Genomic DNA, 25,804 nt, shown 5'->3' on the forward strand with positions numbered 1-25,804 from the left:
CATCGCTGAAGATGACACGTCTCCATTCGTCCTTCCATTCACACCTGTCGCGACACCACTGGAGGCGGGCTGCACGATGTTGGGGCGTGAGCGGAAGACGGCCTAACGGTGTGCGGGACCGTAGCCCAGCTTCATGGAGACGGTTGCGAATGGTCCTCGCCGATACCCCAGGAGCAACAGTGTCCCTAATCTGCTGGGAAGTGGCGGTGCGGTCCCCTATGGCACTGCGTAGGATCCTACGGTCTTGGCGTGCATCCGTGCGTCGCTGCGGTCCGGTCCCAGGTCGACGGGCACGTGCACCTTCCGCCGACCACTGGCGACAACATCGATGTACTGTGGAGACCTCACGCCCCACGTGTTGAGCAATTCGGCGGTACGTCCACCCGGCCTCCCGCATGCCCACTATACGCCCTCGCTCAAAGTCCGTCAACTGCACATACGGTTCACGTCCACGCTGTCGCGGCATGCTACCAGTGTTAAAGACTGCGATGGAGCTCCGTATGCCACGGCAAACTGGCTGACACTGACGGCGGCGGTGCACAAATGCTGCGCAGCTAGCGCCATTCGACGGCCAACACCGCGGTTCCTGGTGTGTCCGCTGTGCCGTGCGTGTGATCATTGCTTGTACAGCCCTCTCGCAGTGTCCGGAGCAAGTATGGTGGGTCTGACACACCGGTGTCAATGTGTTCTTTTTTCCATTTCCAGGAGTGTAATTCCCTTCTGATTGCACACACTTTTTCCAGCTCTTCTGCCATTGATGGTAACACTTCTGGAACTCAGCTTCTGTAATATCCTCCAAGTCCCTCTTCACAGCTTTTTCGACATCTTGTGTTGTTTGAAAATTATGTCCCTTTAAAACTGTTTTGACTCTTGGAAATAGAAAGAAGTCGCATGGAGCGATATCTGGTGAACAAGGTGGCTGTGGTAGTACTGAAATTTGTTTTGAGGTTAAAAATTGCTGTACTGACAAAGCAGTATGGAATGGCGCATTATCGTGATGCAGAATCCAATTATCAGCAACGTTGGCATGGACACGAAGAACTCTTTTACGAGGCACAGACACGAAGAACTCTTTTACGAAGTCTTTCTAAAATTTCTTTGTAGTAATATTGGTTAAGTGTTTGTGCAGGAGGCACCCACTCTTTATGAACAATTCCCTTGGAATCAAAGAAGCGCACAAGCATGCATTTCACTTCTGACTTTGACATGCGATCTTTTATTGGTCTGGGTGATCCCTTTGAGCACCATTGCGAAATTTGGCGTTTTGTCTCTGTATCGTACTGAAAAAACCTCTTTCATCACCAGTGATAACACGGCTCAACAATTCTGAATTGATTTATGTTTGCTCCAACAGATCGGCTGCCTCATTTTCCGTGTTTCTTGCTGTTGTGGTGTGAGATTTTTGGGGACCATTTCTGCACAAATCTTTCTCATACCAAGATCTTCATTATTAGACGAACCATTTCTCGATTGATGTTCAGTTCTGCAATCATTTTCACAGATAATCTTCGATCAGACCATACGAGTTCACGCACACTAGCCAAGTTGACATCCGTCCGCGAGGTTGATGGTCGTCCACTGCGGTCTTCATCTTCAACATTCGTTCTGCCTTCAGTAAACATTTTATGCCAACGAAAAACTTGAGCTCTTGACATAACCACCTCTCCAGAAGCCTTCTGAAGCTTACTGTAAGTTGTTGTCACATTTTCACCCAATTTAACGCAAAAAGAAATGGCATACCGTTGCGCAATATTATGGGATTCCATTTCCATGACGAGAGACACGAACACGTGTTAACTTATTGCAGCACAACTCATGACTGAGCAATTGCATCGATGTGCCACTTGGACTAGAAGCAGCTTATAGACCAAGGTTAAAAGATACTGTGCCTATGTAAGCCTGCACATTTGCCACGGCTTGCAAAGAAAATCAGTCTCATTACTTTATTGTAGCACCTCGTAAAATACTGGCACAAGCCATTCTGTTTTACAAAATAGGAAACAATTTTAAAAACACATTTATACCAACTGGTTGACAGAAACTTATAAAAATGTTGAATAGGGACAGAATGTGGATGCATAACTGCAGTCCCCCCCATTAGACCACCAATTTTTTGTTTGCTATATACACAGTTCTCTACCACATGTCTGCCTGTCACAAAACATGAACTTTTTTTTCTTCAATTACAGAACTGAGCCATGGACAGCACAAAATAACAATGATAATTTTTCCTTCACTTTCTTTTCTCCCGACTGCGATGATGTCAAGGTCCTAAACTCTTTTGAGAAGTATGTGGTTAATAAGATAAGGAATGAAATTTATTTTAAAATTAAAATACAAAATACTATGTGCAGTAGCTACTGTGTGGTAGTAGCATTTCAGTCATTATTGTTGGCAATCCCAAGATTGGATTGGCGGCAGGGGGGAGGGGGGGGGGGGGGGGGATCAGTGTATAGAGAAGTCACACGAAGAACAGCCAGAAAATGCCTCGAGGTAACCTCTAGGGCTAATAGTTCTAATTGTAATGGGCGCATACATGTCCAAACCAAAATAAAGTCAAACTTTTTAAAGAAGTCACCCTGGGGGTCCTCTGATGACTCCTTGGCCACAAAAGCAACTGTGGGGAAGCAAATATGGCACTCCCTACCTTGCATTCTGATATTTATAAGGTGCTCTATATTCAGCCACACCACTGTATACTTTGATTCCAAGAGTAAGTGCACACTTCACAGCCATATTATGTCACATTCATGATGCAATCATTCGACAGGAAACATTGTTTTATTATAACCTATTGTTTTGTAGGTATATAGAAAGAAATAACATTAGCAATATTTAAAGAAGGTGGAGTTAGGATTTTTTGATACAGTACATGTTTTTGTTTTTTTCTTTTTTTTATACCAGCAGGGAATTAAAGACACAAAATTCAAATTTGGCAAAACCTAATCTGATACGCAAACACTTTCAATTGGTTTATTCTTGAAACTTCCTGGCAGATTAAAACTGTGTGCGCCGACCGAGACTCGAACTCGGGACCTTTGCCTTGCTGCGAAAGGCAAAGGTCCCGAGTTCGAGTCTCGGTCGGCGCACACAGTTTTAATCTGCCAGGAAGTTTCATATCAGCGCACACTCCGTTGCAGAGTGAAAATCTCATTCTGGAAACATCCCCCAGGTTGTGGCTAAGCCATGTCTCCGCAGTATCCTTTCTTTCAGGAGTGCTAGTTCTGCAAGGTTCGCAGGAGAGCTTCTGTAAAGTTTGGAAGGTAGGAGACGAGGTACTGGCAGAAGTAAAGCTGTGAGACCGGGCGTGAGTCGTGCTTCGGTAGCTCAGATGGTTAGAGCACTTGCCCGCGAAAGGCAAAGGTCCCGAGTTCGAGTCTCGGTCGGCGCACACAGTTTTAATCTGCCAGGAAGTTTCATATCAGCCCACACTCCGCTGCAGAGTGAAAATCTCATTCTGGTTTATTCTTATTTGTTTACAATTTGGAATTTGGGAGGGCACCTATCAATTTTAGTGTTCAGAGGAGGTATGGTTACTAGTAATGGGCACCAGATTATCAGAGCATTGTGTTCCCTATGCTATTTGCACTCCTGATCAAAAACTGCCCCTGCCTACGACAAGAGTTGCACGTGTTAGTCATTACAACCTCCCTTTCTCTCCGCACTCTGCCTTGGTTGCGATAGAACTGTGATAAATTTTCAGAGCAATTTGCACAGGACTGTTTGCCGGAGCTTTGTGTTAATGCTAGAGTAAAGCAGTCTGAACTTCTTACTGACTGTTAGCTGTAATGCTGTGTGTGTTAAGAATGGCATATCAAGTGAAGTGTTTTGCAAGCAATAAACTGATTTATGCTATTATAGCTGATTAATTACTCCACTTTACGGTGTGCAATATTAATGATCTGACTTACGTACAGAAATCTACTACGCAACTTTTCCACATTATATAAACTGTGTCATGAGTGAGCTGCGAAGGAAATTCTGGGTTTCAATTGTGAACCAATTATAGAACGCAGATGACTTGGTCAGTGTGAAAGTGACAAAATCACTTTACAAATATAACCAATGATCATTAAATGTGTGTGTTCGGATATATAGGAAACAGTGTCATTTCCTTTCAGGTATTATATTGTACTTCACAGATATTGCAACACAGCAGCTGCGGTTACCAGATAAGACACTGGAAAGGAGCCCATAGAGAAAGTCGTATGGTGACACTATTTCTCCAGCATTTTCAGGTATCACTAACAACTTGTGTGTTACCACTGTAGAGATGGAAGCAAACAAAGTTGTAGCTCTATAATTAGAGACTAATGGATATCAGTTTCACCATAATTATATCTCTGAGTAAGTCTATGAATTCCCATGTGGGCAACCAGCATACCCTTACAGTGAAGGGCGAATCTCCTTAGAATTCTGGTGGAAACTTTACATTATGAACAAAATAAATTAAAGCTTATTGGAATGTTATAAATGGACACAAACTCGCAGCAAAATCCAGAATCTTTCTAACAACATTCAGCTAACTCCCTTATACAAACTAGTAAGTGGAAAATCCTTGCCAAAATACAACATGAAACCATCTTACAAGAAATCAGATATCCAGATGAAGAGACCTTTTAATCAGACGGTTATCATTTCTTCAAGAGCTGACACCAGAAATAGATATTCAAAAGATCTTTGATGCTCGGAACTGTGTTTCCTACGAAAACAAGTCTTCAAATTTGCTATAAATTCTGAACCCCTGACCAACAGGTTATTAACATCAAAAGGACACAAACCCCTAGTAAATGTGAATGCTCTTACAAATAATAAGAACAGATCAGATTCAGAAGAAGTTGGATATTTCAGGGACCTATAGACGAAAAGCTGACCAAAGTTTCCACACAACATGTGAAATTTCTCATGCACAACTTCAATGCCCAACTTGGCCAAAATCCGAAGGTACAGGAAAATCATCTGAAGTTGCCCCTCCAGAAGAGAGCCAACTCTAATGGCAAGAGACTGGTCTCCTTGTGTGACAATCAAAATCTGGAGGACGCATCAACCCATTTTCACCATCCACACAAAACACACCAAATTTTACGATTATCCATCCAAACCATCTATTTCTAAATACATCATATCATGATCTTCAGGAGATGAAGCACCAAAATTACGACTGTTAAAGTTAAAAATGGCTTAAGTGTAGACTCAGATTGCTACACGCCCACAACAAAGTTCAGATGGATCCCTGCAAACAGACCATCCACTCAGACAATGCCAAACTCAAACAGAAAACTGGGAGTTCTAAGACATCTATCTATCTATCTATCTATCTATCTATCTATCTATCTATCTATCTATCTACATCCACACTCCGCAAGCCACCTGACGGTGTGTGGCGGAGGGTACCTTGAGTACCTCTATCAGTTCTCTCTTCTATTCCAGTCTCGTATTGTTTGTGGAAAGAAGGATTGTTGGTATGCCTCTGTGTGGGCTCTAATCTCTCTGATTTTATCCTCATGGTCTCTTCACGAGATATACGTAGGAGGGAGCAATATACTGCTTGACTCCTCGGTGAAGGTATGTTCTCGAAACTTCAACAAAAGCCCGTACCGAGCTACTGAGTGTCTCTCCTGCAGAGTCTTCCACTGGAGTTTATCTATCATCTCTGTAACACTTTCGCGATTACTAAATGATCCTGTAACGAAGCGCGCTGCTCTCCGTTGGATCTTCTCTATCTCTTCTATCAACCCTATCTGGTACGGATTCCACACTGCTGAGCGTTACTCAAGCAGTCAGCGAACAAGCGTACTGTAACCTACTTCCATTGTTTTCGGATTGCATTTCCTTAGGATTCTTCCAATCAATCTCAGTGTGGCATCTGCTTTACCGACGATCAACTTTATATGATCATTCCATTTTAAATCACTCCTAATGAGTACTCCCAGATAATTTATGGAATTAACTGCTTCCAGTTGCTGACCTGCTATATTGTAGCTAAATGATATGGGATCTTTCTTTCTATGTATTCGCAGCACATTACACTTGTCTACATTGAGATTCAATTGCCATTCCCTGCACCATGTGTCAATTCGCTGCACATCCTCCAGCATTTCAGTACAATTTTCCATTGTTAAAACCTCTCGATATACCACAGCATCATCTGCAAAAAGCCTCAGTGAACTTCCGATGTCATCCACAAGGTCATTTATGTATATTGTGAATAGCAACGGTCCTACGATACTCCCCTTCGGCACACCTGAAATCACTCTTACTTCGGAAGACTTCTCTCCATTGAGAATGACATGCTGCGTTCTGTTATCTAGGAACTCTTCAATCCACTCACACAATTGGTCTGATAGTCCATATGCTCTTACTTTGTTCATTAAACGACTGTGGGGGAACTGTATCGAACGCCTTGCAGAAGTCAAGAAACATGGCATCTACCTGGGAACTCGTGTCTATGGCCCGCTGAGTCTCGTGGACGAACAGCGCGAGCTGGGTTTTACACAATCGTCTTTTTCTAAACCCATGTTGATTCCTACAGAGTAGATTTCTAGTTTCCAGAAAAGTCATTATACTCTAACATAATAAGTGTTCCAAAATTCTACAACTGATCGAAGTTAGAGATATAGGTCTATAGTTCTGCACATCGGTTCGGTGTCCCTTCTTGAAAACGGGGATGACCTGTGCCCTTTTCCAATCCTTTGGAACGCTACGCTCTTCTAGAGACCTACGGTACACCGCTGCAAGAAGGAGGGGCAAGTTCCTTCGCGTACTCTGTATAAAATCGAACTGGTATCCCATCAGGTCCAGCGGCCTTTCCTCTTTTGAGTGATTGCAATTTATACAACACCAAAAACAACTGATTGAGGCTGCAAAGGAACTTGCAGAAATAAAAACAATTGTAAACCACTTCCGTTGGAATGACACCCGTCCTCAAGGAAAGATTCCACAGATGGAAACAACATTCCTGAAACAAATAGACATTTCAAGAACCTATTAACCTGTGAAAATCACAGGTGACATGTTGAGACCAAGAAACTCATACTGCAGTTCTGTAGAATGACCAAATTTCCATTACACTGCTATCTTTGTGGCCTAAGTGACATAAGGTAAATATTTATTTCAAAATATAATTAGAGTGTTTTCATCTATTATCATTTTATGCAATAAGTACAAAATGTTGATTTTCTTATGTTTCATGTTGTATGAGTAAGGATGGCAGCAACACGGCTGCATGTACCTTGTTGGGAAAGGACTTTTGCTGTATCATTCGGAGTGACACTTTTGAGCAATGACCAGCAAACTCTAGAAGATACTGCCATTTTGTTCTCATTCCCTGAGACCATTATTAATGTAATTGCAAAAAAGAAATGATATGAAAAGGATCCACAAATTAAACCTCTGTGGTACCCAGCCTACATAGTATCTAGTAATGAAAGATCATCTGGTAGCAATGCACTATGTAACAGTGACTACAAAAGCAACAGTTCCGTTAATTATGATTTTCTATTGCTATAAAGAGTGGAAATAAATACTTTCTTGGTAGGGTGTGAAAAAATAACTCGCATTGTCTGAAAAATTTATCTGAAAAAGTTGCCATGCCTTATTCAAAGCTTTAAAGAGTGATAATGAAATGAACTGTTTTCTACAGTTACAAAACATGAAGTAGCCACAGATAATACATTGCTGAACTATTAATATGGAAAAATCTAAAGTGTACAAGAATTGCTAGTTTTCAAAATATCAAGTTTGGTTAAAGGAAAGCCAGATTGCCATACAAATTACTAACAAAGAAAGATTATAGAATCAATTTCATGGGCACATAGGTTAAGTAGTATCTCAAGTGTTGAGTAGAAGAAAAATTCATCTCTTGTTGACACTCTAGCAACATACATTCTCTTCTATTTCCATAATATTGTCCTCAAGTGCATCGCCCTTGTATAGACCTTCTATATACTCCTTCCACCTTACTGCTTTCCCTTCTTTGCTTAGAACTGGGTTTCCATCTGAGCTCTTGATATTCATACAAGTGGTTCTCTTTTCTCCAAAGGTCTCTTTAATTTTCCTGTAGGCAGTATCTATCTTACCCCTAGTGAGATAAGCCTCTACATCCTTACATTTGTCCTCTAGCCATCCCTGCTTAGCCATTTTGCACTTCCTGTCGATCTCATTTTTGAGACGTTTGTATTCCTTTTTGCCAGCTTCATTTACTGCATTTTTATATTTTCTCCTTTCATCAATTAAATTCAATATTTCTTCTGTTACCTAAGGATTTCTACTAGCCCTCGTCTTTTTACCTACTTGATCCTCTGCTGCCTTCACTACTTCATCCCTCAGAGCTACCCATTCTTCTTCTACTGTACCTCTTTCCCCCATTCCTGTCAATTGTTCCCCTATGCTCTCCCTGAAACTCTGTACAACCTCCGGTTTAGTCATGTTGAGTAGAAGAACAATTCATCTCTTGTTGACACTCTAGCAACATAGACGTAAAGAATAAAAGTATCTCCGGTCAGCACTATCACAACAAAAGTTAAAACAACTTTCCAATGTTATCCTACACTGTCATACAATTTGCAAAACTATCTGGATGCTAATAACTATGGATGCTAATAAAAAATATTCCTGACAAAAACATGAAACAAAGACAGATCCTACTTATATACAGGTACATAACTAAACATATACACAAGAAATATGAACTTCATGGTACGCTAACAACAAAGAAGATATCAAATATCACATTTTTTCACTTACAAACAACACCAAGAGATGATCCAGTGATAACACAATTCTCAAAATATGGCCCCCAAATAACTGACTACTCATCTTGTCTTGAAATGAGAAACATTCCCGAATAATTGGCTCTTTAAACTGAGGCAAATTAAACAAGATGCAATGCACAATGGTAATGTTTGTACATTAAAAATAACTAATACAAGCAGCTGTATTTACTAATTCCCTATTCACCTTATTCATATTGTTACTCATTGCAATGACACCATCTTATTATAATTAATATAGCCATTCTTTAATATCAATATGAATAATGTCCCCGCAGCTGAAAATCCCTTTACTGTAACTTGCTGCTATGCGATGTATTTTTAGTGATAGAATACTCCAAGATTTATGTGGTTAAGAGCTCTCTGGTATCCAAGAATGGCGAGTCTGAAAGCCCACCAGACACTATGGAAATTGATGACAGCTGCTAGGCAGCGTGACTGCTTCTGCAGCTGCTGCTCTTGCCGCTGCATGTGGCATCGCAAAGACACTGTGCAGCCTATTGGTGCTTGTGGTCTCCCTTTAAGGCCAGCGGTGCAGCGGGTCTGCAGTCTGTGATTTCTCTCCAGAATAATATTGATCTCGCAACACATCATTGTGTCTGTTCTGAATTCATGTCATCTTAGTTTTCAGTCTTGGTTTTCTCAATGGACTTGTTATTCGTAGTGCCATCTCTGTAGTCTGTCTTTCTCTCCTATTATCCACCTGTTACTCTCGGCTAGTCACCGACACTACTCTCGGCTAGTCTCCCTGGTTCTCAAGTCATTCTCATCCTCTACAGGTTCAAGGTTGCCAACAAAAATGGCTCTCAGCACTATGGGACTTAACTGCTGAGGTCATCAGACCCCTAGAACTTAGAACTACTTAAACCTAACTAACCGAAGGATATCACACACATCCACGCCCGAGGCAGGATTCGAACCTGCGACCGTTGCGGTCATGCGATTCCAGACTGCAGCGCCTAGAACCGCTCGGCCACTCCGGCCAAGGTTGCCAACACATACAGGCTGTGGTCCCTGCCAGGCGGAGTGCCATCCACCCGCGTTTCTGCCATTTGATGACGCAAAGGTGAAGTGGGACACATATTTGCAGTGGCTGAAATGGCACATCTCTGCTTTTCAGATTTCGGATGTTGTTCTCCAATGGTCACTCTTCCTTTCTTGGGCTTCCTCTGAGATGTTTTACTTGCTAAAAAAGTTGGCTCCACTCTCGAATTTGGTTGTGCTCACATTTGATGAAATGTGTTCGTTGCCATCCAGTTATTTTTCTCAGTGGTTCCATGTGGTCACATCATGCCCCAAGTTCCACCAATACCACAAGCAAGCTGACAGTCCAACCACTCATGGGTGATGGATTTGGAAAGGTTGTGTTAACACTGCAATTTCACTTGTACAAACCTGACTTGCAGTACTTCACATGCAGATTCTCTGAACCATGTCCTGGTCCATCTGGCTCCAGAGCTGAAAGTTCGTACTACAGCCTTCGAACTGGACAACCCTTCCATAGACATTATTTTGGAAATCCTGCACTCTTTTCAGATCGCATAAGCAGCAAACAGACACCTCATGTTCAAATAACTTACGGGTTTGCTGCCGGGTGACGTCGTCGGACACCGCTGATATTTCGACAGGAGCACACCCTGCCATTCTCAAGGCACAAATGCATTTTTGCCTTGAGAATGGCAGGGTGTGCTCCTGTCGAAATATCAGCGGTGTCCGACGACGTCACACGGCAGCAAACCCGTAAGTTATTTGAACACTCTATTCGCCGGGAAAAGTTAAAGACACCTCATGGCTTGACCCCAGGCAGCAGCAGTCAGCCACTGTCTCAGGGGCAGAATTCTTGCAAGTATTTTTGTTAACAGAGGCATCATGATTCACTCATTTTTGACGTCTCCATGCCCTTAACAGCCTGTCAAGCCCCATTGACATAAGCAGTGGGGTCTTTCATCATATCCCGGTTGCTTCACAGCACATCTGTGTGCAGACTGTCCAGATCACTGGGTGCACTGCACTCATTGTGGGAAAGATGACCATATCTTTACCGTCTGTCTGTCTGTCTGTCTGTCTGTCTGCCTGTCAGGGACCATTGGGACAGTCAAATGCCATCCCCCACATGCTCCACAAGATAGTGTATAAACTTCAGGCAGTTGTTTCACTTGGCAGTCCTCCCACCACTAAGCTGTTTATCGACTTCATGATTGTGAACCGGGCCATCTGTTTCCATGTGGACACAGGAGCTAACCTTTCTTTGATTAACCTCCAAAAGCATGCCCCTGACTTGGTCCCGCCCTCCTTACATTGATTGCCTATGATGACAGTTCAATTCCTCTCCGGAGTCAATTCACAGTCAAAACAACATGTAAACAGATCGCACAGCTGGTAATTTTGTTTGTTGTTCTCAGTTACTTGGTAAGCAACATTTATGGTCTTGATGTCTTCTTGCTGTTTGGATTCTTCATCACTGGTAAGGTTCGGGTCATCTCAGAAACAGTTCCCACTATTTGCAACTGGCCTGGAGTGTGCCAATGATTTCCAGGCCCACACCTCCTCACATTCAGATCCTGTGCCTCATTTCTGCCCAGCACAGCCTCTTCGTGACTCTTTACAGGCAGCCATTAAGCAAAAATTTTATCACCTCCACGAAGCTGGTGTAAGTGAACATTAAGTGACCATGTACAAACTAATGCTTGGGTATTGGTAATGGTCAAGAAACCCAGTGGCTATCTCCAACTATGTGTCAGAGTTAAATCAACAATCAACGCCCAGGCAGAAGTGGAAACCTACCCCACCAATACTCTATCCCACCACCAAAACTTATAGGAGCTGCAGGTTCTTTTTGAGAGGGGTTATTTATTATTGTAAGTCCCTTCCACAAGTAACCCACATCACGTATCTGCTTAACCGGTTGGGAAAGATGTTCAGTACAGGTGGTCAGTTACCTGTAAGCATGCTTTCAAGCAGCTGAAGCTTATGTTGCACTTGGCACCCTGTCTTACACCCTTAACTCCATCAAGCCCCTGGTTTTCACCACAGATTCACTGTGGCACAGGTGCAATACTGGCACATAGGAATAATGGTGGTAGTGAGCAACAGATTGGCGGGACCAAGTTTACCCTCATCACTGACCACATGCCACTAATGGCTCTCTTTGGCCCCACTCTTAGCTTCTGGAGCAGACTGCACAATAACTCCAGCATTGGATGCTCTTCCTCAGCTCGTACATTTACGACACAGCAAAAACTTACCTATACGTCCATTGATAAACTTTACCAAAGCACCAATATACTACACACACACACACACACACACACACACACACACACACACACACACACCTACAGACAATATAAAAATACACTGAAAACAGAAATCTAAAGAACTCCAGTGACATAATAGAAAAAATAAGAAATGAAAACATACCAAACTTAGCAACATTACTTTCATTTAACATAATTTCCATGTACACACACATCCCAACAGAAGAAACCATCATCATCATAGAAAGAAACCTCCAACTGCAAGGAAACATACCCACAGCAAATATACAAGAAATATCAGCTATATTCAGGCTCATCACAGAGCAAAACTACTTCATATTCAACAAAAAATTTTACTCTCAACCAGATGGACTGTCCATGGGATCACCAATCAGTTGCCTCCTAGCTGGCTTTTCCTCAATCAGACAGAAAACAAATCTTTGACAAAACAGTAATATCAAAACAGTACAAAATAATATATTGGTACAGATATGTAGGTGATATAATTTGCTATGCTTGCATAAAAGAACTTCATGACAACATAAAACTCCATCCACCCACAAATACAATTCACCACTGAAACACAAACAGATGGAGAACATAATTTCTTAGATCACACCATACACAATAGAAACAACAAACGGATTCACAATATACAGGAAATCCATAATCACCAGGACCATTACTCATAACCAATCCAATCACCCCATAACTCACAAAGAAGCCAGCTTCAGATATTTACTACATAGATTGAACAAAACACCCACGAACAAACATGATTACACGCAAGAACTGAACACAATAAAACAAATTGCACAGGAGAATGGATATGATACAAGAAGAGTAGATAAAATAAACCACAAAATCCAAAAACAAACAACACATTATCATCAAACGCACACACAAACAAACAAACAAACAAACACAACACAACACACAACAAATCAGTAGACAGTAAGCAACAAATGGCACATAATGACTTACAACAGCGAAGTCACACACAGGGTGGGTAATATACTAAAGAAACAAGGGCTCAACATAGCATACAGAACCTTCAATGCAATACAAAGCAGACTTGGAAGAAATGCCACCAACACTGACAAATACAGCCAGTCCAGTACATACCAACTTACTTGCAACTGCAGTCAATCTGTATATGTGGGTCATTTGTGCAGGAATTTCAAAACCAGGAATACAGAACATATCAGAGCACAGAAATGCAATAGCTCACACTCAACATTCGCAGATCACCTGATAGCACACAATCACCACCCAACAAAAATTTGAAACTGACTCACAGACCTTTAAAACTAGTAGTAGCTTATACCAAAAATTAGCTACAGAAGAAAACTATCACATCCAAAAATCAACAGCCCGAGGAAAGAAAGTATTAAATGAATACACATCATTGTGCAATAAAACCCTCTTCATCACAACTGAATAACTATACAAATAACACCCACACTGAAACTACTCATGGGAGGAAGGGGGAGAAGACTACCCATCCCCCCCCCCCCCACACACACACACACAAAAAAAAACACACTACAAACACCAAATAAACTTCAAATTTGCACACCTCACCCAAACAAACAAGCCATAAAACAAATGAATACAACACAGCTACAATAACATGTAATGACAGCAAAAACTGTGTCCATGTTTGAAAATTCGTAGAAAGTGCATTGTCAAACGACGATAAGTCAGCGTATTCACCTCGCCAAAACATATGAGAAAACACTACAACATCAAAGCCATAAGTTACACACAAAAAACATGGTATTTCAATTTATAAATACATAATAAACAGAAAAATAAAAATTATGTTTTGCTGTTTGCAGATGACAAGTTGAAGGTTGTGGAGCAAACTAGCTACCAACATAAATACCCAATAGCTTCATGTAAGGTATATAAACTAATGCATACAACCATTCTTTTGCCAATTAAGCTATAGGTAGAAATTTAGATACAATCTAATAAACAACAGACAGTGCATCAGTTCATTAATACACATCTCAACTGTGAATTGTAAACAAATGACGTATAATATTTTACAACTACTATTCATTCACAATCGTAAATATTTTGTACCAAAAGTTCCTCAAAATGTTAATATGTGACAACAGTTTTACAGTAAGAAAAAATAACCAACTGAAAGATGTATTGTGTAAGGCAGAATTCCTCGTCCTATTTTCATAGCAAGCACAGACATAAGAAGAACTGCAATGCCACAAGATGATTGCAGTATAGTCCTTTTTAGTACAAAAAAAGCTAAACTGAACAGCATTTTTAAATTCATTTTTAAAAACTTCATGAAGGCTGTAGAGTACTCCTTAGCAAAATTGTATGACATTGTTTGCTGACAGACCTACAAGGGTAGGTTCGATCACCAAATCAAAAAGGCTTTCTTCCCTCTCATCCAGAAGCATCTTTCCTTCGTAAAACATGAATTGTCTCTCAAGCTTATCTGTTGACCAAGTCACTGTGATAACTCCATATTTGAAATGTAGAGGTGGTGGTAGCGAGATGAGCGAGCAACCTGTTGGCACCACAAAATCTACTCCTCTTTAAGGGCACAAAGGGGACACTGATCGTAACATCCCCATCCTACAAACACAGCATCACACTCTCAATTCTGGCAACACTGCAGAGAGGTTTGAAATTTCATTCAGGCATTAGACACTAAATCTGTTATCAGGAAACGCATGCCGTCATTTCACCTCATCTTACCAACCAAATGAAAATTTCCACAGCACCAAGTTTTGAAATGTCTGAATGCAAGTCTGATGCCATCATAAAAATGTACATAAGCAACCACAGCTACAGAGATGGGTATTCTTTGGCAAATTTTTTAGCAAACTATTAGCTGCCTAAATTTCTGATTGCATTGTTTTATAAATGTAGCTGTATTTTATTTTGTGGGACATAATTTTGTTGACACATCTGCTGTTTACATATCACACCAAGTTATCACAATATCAAGTCAAATCTTCGAATAATTGCAAAAGTAACTGTATGTAAGTAATGGCAAATCTGATTACTCCACATTTAATAACTGAGGCCCAGTGTACAGTAAATTATATTTACTTTCAGTTCAGTTATTTTATTGCTTAGTGGAGCAATGCATAGAAACTGTTGTGACCAGACATGCACACTTTTAAGAGGTGGGCTTCTGTCAGTTGCCTATGTGGCATATTTTATAGTAATCAAAGTTACTTGAAAAATATATGATCTCCTGTATTTGCAGAAATACAGAGTGTAAAACATTTTGACTAACAAAATTATTAAATACTCAATATTAGAGAAGGAAAGTTGCTACTCACCATATAACGGAGATGCTGAGTCGCAACAGGCACAACGAAAAGATTCACACAATTATAGCTTTCAGCCATTAAGGCCTTTGTCAACACCACACACCCACCCCCACACACACACACACACACACACACACACACAAACACACACACACACACAAGCGCGCGCGCACGCGCGCGCAAACGCAAACTGCACACATGTCTGTAGTCTCAGATAACTGAAACCACACTCATTAAATACTCATAATTACCTGCTGGCATATGATTAGTAGCATAATACAATACAGCAGAGGCTTTCTCTAAGTCTTGACAATATTTTAGACATGCTACAAGTTCCTTAAGAAAATCTGCGTGGTGTACTGTAAGACACCAACTGTTATCACTTGCCTCCAATTTAGTAGAAAATTCTTCTGTTATCTAAGGAAAAAAAGGAAAAGGCAAAACAAATGCAATTATTTTACGTTCCATTGGACCTGCAGCAGAGTATATATCATTACAAGACATAATGAAAATGAAATCTCCAAAATTAGCTGCAGTAAGGTAATACATTAAATATTTTACACAACAGGCCAGTTTCAGCTTAATTTCCATTATTAGGTGACGTCCAGTTGGAACTGATGACCATACTGCATCTACAGTAAATTTTTTCTATCAAGTTGTGGTAAGAATAATGTTTTTTTTTTGGAGTTACAAAACGTAAAAATATGTTGAAAGATATTTTGATAGTTGCTCATTAGAGTACTGTATGTTTACAAAACATAAAACTGTCAAAATATCTGTCAAAAACTAGAAAACAGATATACTTACCATGACTCGGCAACAAATTTTACTGTATCTGCAATACGATCATCACTTCCAACTAGATGTCACTTGATAATGGCAATTAAGCCTTAACAGGCCCATCGTGTAAAATATTAAACATATTATGTTATTGCTGCTAGTTCTGGAGCTTTCATTTTAAAATGCAATTATGTTCACTATTTCTATATAATCCTTTTTCATCTTCAAGTTCACATTACCTGACAACACTAAATTAACAACATAATTTAACAACTGTTTACCTTTGTGGTATTAAATAAATAACTAGAGAACCAATTACCAAATTGTGTAAGCATTGAGTCATCAACAGGCACAAAAAAAAATAGAATGAAAACTTTCAAGCTTTGATATGAATCCTATAACAAGCTAGAGACCCCACCCCCCACACAAGCACATACACAGCTGTACCAACTGAGCCTACAATGCTGGGACTGCAGTTTGGCAGATGGACTGGTAGAGGTTTTGTGTCGGTTGACATGGGTAGAGATAAAGGCAAAGAGTATTGGAGGGGTTGGCGAAGAGTAGCTGGTAGCTTGTGGGGGTGCTACCGGTGGGTGGGATAGGAATTCGTGAGGTGGAGCAGCAGATGCACAGGTTAGGAATGTGACACACAAACAATGGAGCTGGTGAGTACATGGGGCACACAATGATGAAGTGGACGTGTGGATTGGGAGAGGGTCACAGGGTAGAGGAATGGGACACTGTTGGGCAAAATGTGTGGGTGCAGTGCGTTAGGAGAGACTGAGGCTACGAGGGTTACACGAACAATGGCTGTTTTGCAAGGATAATTCCCATCTGTGTAATTCGGAGAAGCTACTACTAGAAGGAACAATGTAGATAGTGTGGGTTGAGAAACAGACACTGGGCTCCAGCATGTTGTGCTAAGTGTGTTTTGGAGCTGGGTGGTAAAATATTCTTGGCCACAAATTGATGGTGGCTGTTCATTCTGGTGGATAACTGGTTAGCGGTTGTGCACACATAAAATGTCATGCAACATGCAAATACCGCAGCAGGGCTGGTATATGACATGGCTGTTTTCACAGGGGTGCTTGCATCTGATGCAATAGGATATGCTTGTGGCAAGACTACAACAGGATGTGCTGGGTTTGTGAATGAAGCAGTTCTTTCACATGGGTCTTCTGCTGGGATACGAACCCTGCGGTAAGGGGGTTGGGAGTGAGAGTGGATTTGATCTCCATTAACCCATTGCACCCACACCCTCCACCCAAATGTCTCCCCTTTCTCTGTCCAGTCAACCCCTACCAATCTCTGTCTCCACATCATCATTGTCTTCCACTTCACTAACTCACTAATCCAGTGCCCCTGTGTCCGATTCCCAGCTACCACACCTGCTGCCTCCTAGGGATCCACTAACCACAGCTCCCAACACGACCTCCCACTTCCTGCCCATTTCTCCCTCACCCTGGAGTCCACCCACTGAACTGCAATCCCAGGAGAGAGAGAGAGAGAGAGAGAGAGAGAGAGAGAGAGAGAGAGAGAGAGAGACAGGGCGCGCTTCCAGTGCAGCTGACAAACAAAACACTCATTAACAGCTTTACAACACTCTTGGAGAATCCTGATTCAGGGAGTGCATGATATGACCTGGGCCATGTAAAATTGAAGTCTTCTAATTGAAAAAATAGTGACTACTGTTCTAATTGACAGTGATAATGTATAAAATTACGTTTTCTAAGTGTCCTGCTAATAAAATGCAGTCTTTGATTAGTCTTCCCCACAACATTTTCCGTGTGTTCCTTCCAATTTAAGTTGTTCATAATTTTAATTCCTAGATATTTAGTTGAATTTATGGTCTTTAGATTTGACCGATTTATCATGTATACAAAGTTTAATGGATTACTTTTAGCACTCATGTGGATGACCTCACTTTTCATTGTTTAGGGTCAATTGCCAATTTTTGCACCACACAGCTACCTTTTCTAAATTGTTTTGCAATTAGTTTTGATCTTCTGATTACTTTACTAGTCAATAAACAACAGTATCATCTGCAAACAACTTAAAGACAGCTGCTCGGATAATCTCCCAAATCGTTTATATAGACAAAGAACAGCAAAGGGCTTGTAACACTACCTTGAGGAATGCCAGAAATCACTTCTGTTTTACTCGATGACTTTCTGTCAATTACTACAAACTGTGACATCTCCGACAGGAAGTCACGAATCCAGTCACATAACTGAGACGATATTCCATAAGCATGCAAATTCGTTACAAGCCGCTTGTGTAGGACAGCCTCAAAAGACTTCTGGAGATCTATAAATACGGAATCAATCTGAAATCCCTTGTCAATAGCACTCACCACTCTGTGTGAGTAAAGAGCTGGTTGTGTTTCACAAGAACAATGTTTTCTAAGTCCGTGTTAACTATTTTTTTTTTTTTTTTTTTTTGTGGTTTTAGGGCGCACAACTTCAATGGTCATTAGCGCCCTGACTACTCTAAGAATGCACCGTGAGGCACAAGTTGACCACAACAACTAAAAGGGAAAATACGATAAAAGACAGACTGACAGGCATAGGATTAAAAAACAGCATCATCAAATGTCCTTAGCGAGGTTTGTCAAATTGATAAAACGAAGAACACGAGCAGCTGCTCGTGGGTCATCCGCTAAAATGGCATCGAAAGTATTTGGCAGGTTAAGATCGAGGCGCAGTGTGTTAAGATCTGGACAGGACATTAAAATGTGTCTAACCGTCAGCAAGTGCCCACATGGGCAGAACGGCGCCGGCGCAGCCGTCAGCAGATGGCGATGGCTGAATCGGCAGTGTCCAATTCTTAACCGGGCTAAAACGACCTCCTCCCGCCGAGAAGGGCGTGAGGAGGACGTCCAAGCCACGGGAAGAGGTTTTAAGGCCCGAAGCTTGTTGTCGGTAAGTGCAGCCCAATCGGCATGCCACAGAGATAAGATGCGCCGAGAAATCACCCTGCTAAAATCGGACGAAGGGACGCAACAAGAAGCTGTCCGAGGCTGGAGGACCGCAGCCTTGGCCGCGGCATCTGCAGCTTCGTTCCCAGGGATACCGACATGGCCAGGAACCCACATAAAGCTAACTGGAGAACCGACGTCCACCAGCTGCTGAAGAGAGCGTTGGATCCGGTGTACGAAAGGGTGAACCGGGTACGGATTACTGAGGCTCTGGATGGCGCTCAGGGAATCTGAGCAGATGACATAAGCAGAATGTCGGTGGCGGCAGATGTAAAGAACAGCCTGGTAGAGGGCAAAGAGCTCAGCTGTGAAGACCGAACAATGGCCATGGAGCCGGTATTTGAAACTTTGTGCCTCGACAATAAAGGAACACCCGACCCCGTCATTGGTCTTAGAGCCATCTGTATAAATGAAAGTCATGTCGATGAACTTCGAACGAAGTTCCAAAAAACGGGAGTGGTAGACCGAACCGGGGGTGACCTCTTTTGGGAGCGAGCTGAGGTCAAGGTGAACGCGGACCTGAGCCTGGAGCCAAGGTGGCGTGCGGCTCTCGCCCACTCGAAAGGTTGCAGGGAGTGAAAAATTAAGGTGTTGAAGGAGGCGACGGAAGCGAACTCCAGGGGGTAGCAGGGCAGAGACATACAACCCGTATTGACGGTCAAGAGAGTCGTCAAAAAAGGAACGATAAGACGGATGGTCGGGCATTGACAGTAGCCGACAAGCATACCGACAAAGCAGTATATAGCGCCGGTAGGTGAGTGGCAATTCGCCAGCGTCAGCATGAAGACTCTCTACGGGACTGGTATAAAATGCTCCGATCGCAAGTCGTAAACCCCGATGTTGTATGGAGTTGAGGCGGCGTAAGATGGATGGCCGTGCAGAGGAGTATACGAAGCTCCCATAATCCAGCTTGGAGCGGACGATCGACCGATATAGACGAAGTAGGACGGTTCGATCCGCTCCCCACGACAGACCACTGAGAACACGGACGACATTTAAAGAACGGGTACAACGGGCGGCCAAATATGACACATGTGGAGACCAGCTAAGTTTCCTGTCAAATGTAAGGCCTAAAAATTTGGTTGTCTCCACGATTGGGAGAGCAACGGGACCGAGTCGTAAGGACGGTGGGAGAAACTCTTTGTAGCGCCAGAAGTTAATACAGACCGTCTTCTCGGCAGAAAAACGGAAGCCATTGGCGACACTCCAGGAGTAAAGACGGTCAAGTGAACGCTGAAGACAGCGCTCCAGGACACGTGTACACTGCGCGCTGCAATAGATGGTAAAATCGTCCACGAAAAGGGAGCCTGATACATCAGCTGGGAGGCAATCCATTATTGGATTGATCGCGATGGCGAAGAGAGCGACGCTCAAAACTGAGCCCTGTGGCACCCCATTCTCCTGGCGAAAGGTGTCGGACAGGACAGAACCCACACGTACCCTGAACTGTCGATCCATTAAAAAGGAACGAATAAAAAGAGGGAGGCGACCGCGAAGGCCCCATGTATGCATGGTGCGGAGAATGCCCGCCTTCCAACAGGTGTCGTAAGCCTTCTCCAAATCAAAGAACACAGCCGCGGTCGGGCGCTTCCGCAAGAAGTTATTCATAATGAAGGTCGACAAGGTAACCAGATGGTCAACAGCAGAGCGGCGCCTACGAAATCCACATTGTACATTGGTAAGTAGGCGTCGAGACTCGAGCAGCCAAACCAATCGAGAGTTAACCATTCGCTCCATCACTTTACAGACACAGCTGGTAAGCGAGATAGGTCGATAACTGGAAGGCAAGTGCTTGTCCTTCCCCGGCTTAGGAATCGGGACAACAATAGACTCGCGCCAGCATGCGGGAACATGTCCCTCAATCCAGATGCGATTGTATGTACGAAGAAGAAAACCTTTACCCGCAGGAGAAAGGTTCTTCAGCATCTGAATATGAATAGAATCTGGCCCTGGAGCAGAGGACCGTGATCGGCCAAGTGCGTTTTCGAGTTCCCGCATGGTGAATGGGGCATTATAACTTTCACAATTCGAGGAGCGGAAGTGAGGTGGCCTAGCCTCCTCTGCCTGTTTTCGGGGGAGGAAGGCAGGGTGGTAATGAGCGGAGCTCGAAACCTCTGCGAAAAAGCGGCCGAAGGCATTGGAGACAACCTCAGGGGCCACAAGGGCGTCATTCGCGACCTTCAAGCCAGAAACTGGTGAGTGGACCTTAGTGCCAGATAGCCGGCGCAGGCTACCCCAGACCACAGAAGAAGGAGTAAAACTGTTGAAGGTGCTTGTGAAAGCAGCCCAGCTGGCTTTCTTGCTGTCTTTGATAATACGACGACACTGAGCATGTAATCGTTTATAATTGATACAATTCGCCACTGTAGGGTGGCGTTTAAATGTGCGTAAAGCACGTCGACGAGCACGTAAAGCGTCTCTACATGCTGCGGTCCACCAGGGGACCGGTACGCGACGTGGAGAAGAAGGAGGGTGAGGGATGGAATATTCAGCAGCAGCGAGAATGACTTCCGTGAGGTGTGCGACCTGACGATCGCAGCTTGTAAAGGTTTGATCCTGAAAGGTCGCCCTGGAAGAGAAGAGCCCCCAGTCTGCCTTGGAGATGGTCCAATTAGAGAAGCACGGAGAGGGGGTATGCTGCAGGAGATGGATAACACACGGGAAGTGGTCGCTCGAATATGTATCAGAAAGTGCATACCACTCAAACCGGCGTGCAAGTTGGGGAGTACATATAGAGAGGTCTAAATGGGAATAGGTGTGAGATGTGTCCGAAAGAAAAGTTGGGGCGCCAGTATTGAGGCAGACAAGATCGAGCTGGTTGAAAAGGTCTGCTAACAAGGAGCCCCTCGAGCAGGATGCTGGAGAGCCCCAAAGGGGATGGTGGGCATTGAAGTCTCCAGTTAACAAAAATGGTGCAGGTAGCTGAGCAATAAGTTGCATCACGTCTGCCCTGGTAACGGCAGATGACGATGGAGTGTAAACGGTACAAAAGGAAAACGTAAAAGTGGGGAGAGTAATGCGGATGGCAACTGCCTGCAGGCCAGTGTGCAACGTGATGGGATCGTAGTAAATATCATCCCGGACCAGCAACATAACCCCTCCATGAGCTGGGATACCTACCACAGGGGGTAGGTCAAAACGCACAGAGGTGTAGTGTGCCAAGGCAATTTGATCGCATGGGCGTAGCTTCGTTTCCTGGAGGGCTACGACGAGCGGACGGTGCAAGCGGAGCAGCAACTTCAAGTCCTCTCGGTTGGAGCGAATGCTGCGAATATTCCAGTGAATAAGTGCCATCGTAAGAAAAGGAAGATGAGAAGTGGTCACCTCGAAGGCCGCTTAGGGCCTGGCTTCGAGCGAGCACTGCCGCCGCTATCAGTAGGCGGACAGTCATCGTCCATTGGGTCTATAGGGTCATCGGCCATCTCGGGAGGATGGCCGGGAGTGGGAGCTTCCTCCGCCAGTGAACGGCCAGATGTACGGCTACCAGCGGTGCGGCCAGGCGAAACGGATGACGGCCTGGGGCAGCAACTGCTGGGTGGCGCAGGAGAAGAAATGCGCCGTGGCGGAGAAGGAGAACTGTGCTTCCGATGCGCCTTTTTGGAAGGACGTGTAGTGGAAGAACCGGTCGAAGGCTGGGAGGTCGAGGTACGGAGGAAGTCTGCACGGGAGGGTTCCTTCTTGAAGGCCCGTGCATCTGACTTCGATGTCTTCGTCTTAGCAGAAGCTGAGGAAGGTGCTCGTGTCTGTGGGGTGATGGGAGGAAGAGGAGACGTCGACCGCGCGATCTTAGCACTGGCCGAACGGACGACCGTGGTGCTGAAGGTCAGATCGCATGTCTGGGTGGCTACCTCCCGGGTAGTCCGAGGAGAGGCGAGGACAGTACTGTATTTCCCCGCTGGGAGCAGCGTGAGCTTCCTACTAGCCAATAGCTTGCGAGCAGCCGAGGTGGACACTTTCTCTTTGACCCGAATTTCTTGGATACAGCGTTCTTCCTTATAGACAGGACAGTCGCGGGAGGATGCGGCATGGTCACCCTGACAGTTCACACAACGAGGAGACGGAGGTGGACAGTCACCCTCATGGGCATCCCTGCCACAAGTGACACATTTAGCCGCATTGGAACAAGACTGTCGAGTGTGATTGAAACGCTGACACTGGTAGCAGCGCGTAGGTGTCGGGACATAGGGGCAACAGAAATAACCTCGTAGCCCGCCTTGATCCGCGATGGCAGCTTAACACTATCGAAGGTCAAGAAAATTGTCCGGGTCGGTACAAGGTCATTGTTGACCTTTTTCATGACCCTATGGACAGCCGTCACGCCCTGCTCAGCGAGGAATGATTGAAGCTCCTCGTCAGTCAATCCGTCGAGGGAGCTAGTGTAGACTACACCACGAGACGAATTCAAAGTTCGGTGGGCCTCCACCCGGACAGGGAACGTGTACAGGAGGTTGGCCCGAAGCAGTTTTTGTGCCTGAAAGGCACTCTCAGTTTCTAGTAATAAGGTGCCGTTACGCAACCTGGTACAAGATTTGACAGATCCGGCTATGGCATCTACGCCCTTCTGAATAACGAAAGGGTTGACAGAGGAAAAATCCTTTCCGTCCTCAGATCGAGAAACTACGAGGAACTGTGGGGCAGGCGGTAGTACTTTGGTCACTGTTGGCTGGTCACGTTTCCTTTTTTGGGTCGAAGTCGAAAGAGATGGAGTAGAATCCATTGCGGAGGAATCCCCCATGATTGCCAGCGTCTCCGATGGCGCGCTCCTTCCTTGTGGGGACCCTCTCAGAGGGCACTCCCGCCTTAGGTGAATGTTTACACCTCAGGTCACACCTCCCGAGAAACAGACGGAGGGACCAATCGGCATGGTCAGAAGGTATCAGCTCAGGCAATCACCCCTCCCCGGGCCTGGCCTTTACCAGGGGGTACGCGCGTGCCTTACATGTCTACCCAGGGCGGGGACTTACGCGTTACCCCGTCACCGGCTACGCGTGCGAACGCGTGGGTCGGCCTTCAGGCACGCACAGGGAGGAAGGAAGAAGAGGAAAAAGAAGAGAGAGAGGGAGAAAGAGGACAGACTGTCTCAAACGCCGAGGCGGAGACCAGAGAAGGCAAGGAGAAGAAGGCAATGAGAAAGCAAGGAGAAGAAGGCAATGAGAAGGCAAGAAGAAGGGAAGGAGAAAAAGGCAATGAGAAGGCAAGGAGAAAAAGGCAATGAGAAGGCAAGGAGAAAAAGGCAATGAGAAGGCAAGGAGAAAAAGGCAATGAGAAGGCAAGGAGAAAAAGGAAACTAGAAGGCAAGGAGAAAAAGGCAATGAGAAGGCAAGGAGAAAAAGGCAATGAGAAGGCAAGGAGAAAAAGGCAATGAGAAGGCAAGGAGAAGTCAAGGGAAAGAGTAAGGAAGACAGTGAGGTGGAGAAGAGCAAAGAAAGGAACCAACAAAAGGAAGGAAGAAACGAGAAGTGAAAAACCAAAAAGACCACGATGATAGGTCGTGGAACCGTCCGTCTCCGGACGCAGGCGCTAACTACCCCCGTGAGGGGGATGGACTCCTTTTAGTCGCCTCGTACGACAGGCAGGAATACCGCGGGCCTATTCTAATCCCCGGACCCGCAGGGGGGCCGTGTTAACTATGTGTCAATACACCGTTTTCTTCGAGGTAATTCATAATGCTCAAACACAATGTATGTTCCAAAATCCTGCTGCATATTGATGTTAATGATATGGGCCTGTAATTTAGTGGATTAGTTCGACTGCTTTTCTTGAATGTTGGTGTGACCTGTGCAACATTTCAGTCTTTGGGTATGGATCTTTCATCGAGTGAATGGTTGTATGTAATTGTGAAGTATGGAGCTATTGTGTCAGCATACTCTGAAAGGAACCTAACTGGTATACAGTCTGGAGCAGAAGACTTGCTTTTCTGGAGTGATTTAAGTGGCTTCATTACTCCGAGGAGATCTACTTCTATGTTACTCACGTTGGCAGCTGTTCTTGATTCGAATTCTAGAATATTTACTTTGTCATCTTTGGTGATGGAATTTCAGAAGGCTGTGTTTAGTAACTCTGCTCTGGCAGCACTGTCGTCGGTAGTATTTCTTTGCTATCGTGCAGAGAAGGCACTAATTGTGTCTTGCCGCTAGCATGCTTCACACATGACCAGAATCTCTCTGGATTTTGAGCCAGGTTTTGAGAAATAGTTTTGTTGGTGGAAAGTATTATAAGCACCTCCCATTCAAGTCCGCGCTAAATTTTAAGCCAAGAGCGTCAATCTTTAAGATTTTGCGTCCATTTAAATTTGGCAAGTTTTTTTCGTTGTTTCTGCAACAGTGTTCTGACACATTTTGTGTACCAAGGAGGATCAGCTTCATTGTTTGTTAATTTATCTGGTATAAATATCTCAACTGCTCCCAATACTATTTCTCTGAATTCAAGCCACATCTGGTCTACACTTACATTCTGAACGCATGGAGATTGCCTCTCCAGAAGGCGTCAAGTGAATTTTTATCTGCTTTTCTGAACAGGTATATTCTTCTTTTATTTTTGGAGGATTTGAGGGTTACAATATTCAATCTCACTATGAAAAGCCTGTGTTCACTAATCCCTGTATCCATTTTGATCTTCGTTATTAGCTCAGGATTATTTCTTGCTAAGAAGTCAAGTGTGAATTCACAACCTTTTATGCAACACGTGGCCTCATGAACCAACTGC

At 43.9% G+C, this 25,804-nt stretch overlaps 1 protein-coding gene across 1 annotated transcript in view; it reads right to left on the reverse strand.

Annotated features, from left to right (window-relative positions):
* Window positions 1-25,804, reverse strand: part of LOC126456929 (uncharacterized) — a 274,891-nt gene that overhangs the window by 53,694 nt on the left and 195,393 nt on the right. Inside the window, exon 19 of the mRNA XM_050092863.1 lies at window positions 15,594-15,759. Coding sequence (XP_049948820.1) covers window positions 15,594-15,759 — 166 coding nt within the window. The remainder of the gene's footprint in view (window positions 1-15,593; window positions 15,760-25,804) is intronic.

Source organism: Schistocerca serialis, chromosome 2 (assembly GCF_023864345.2).
Source record: "Schistocerca serialis cubense isolate TAMUIC-IGC-003099 chromosome 2, iqSchSeri2.2, whole genome shotgun sequence".
Taxonomy (NCBI): Eukaryota; Metazoa; Arthropoda; class Insecta; order Orthoptera; family Acrididae; genus Schistocerca; species Schistocerca serialis.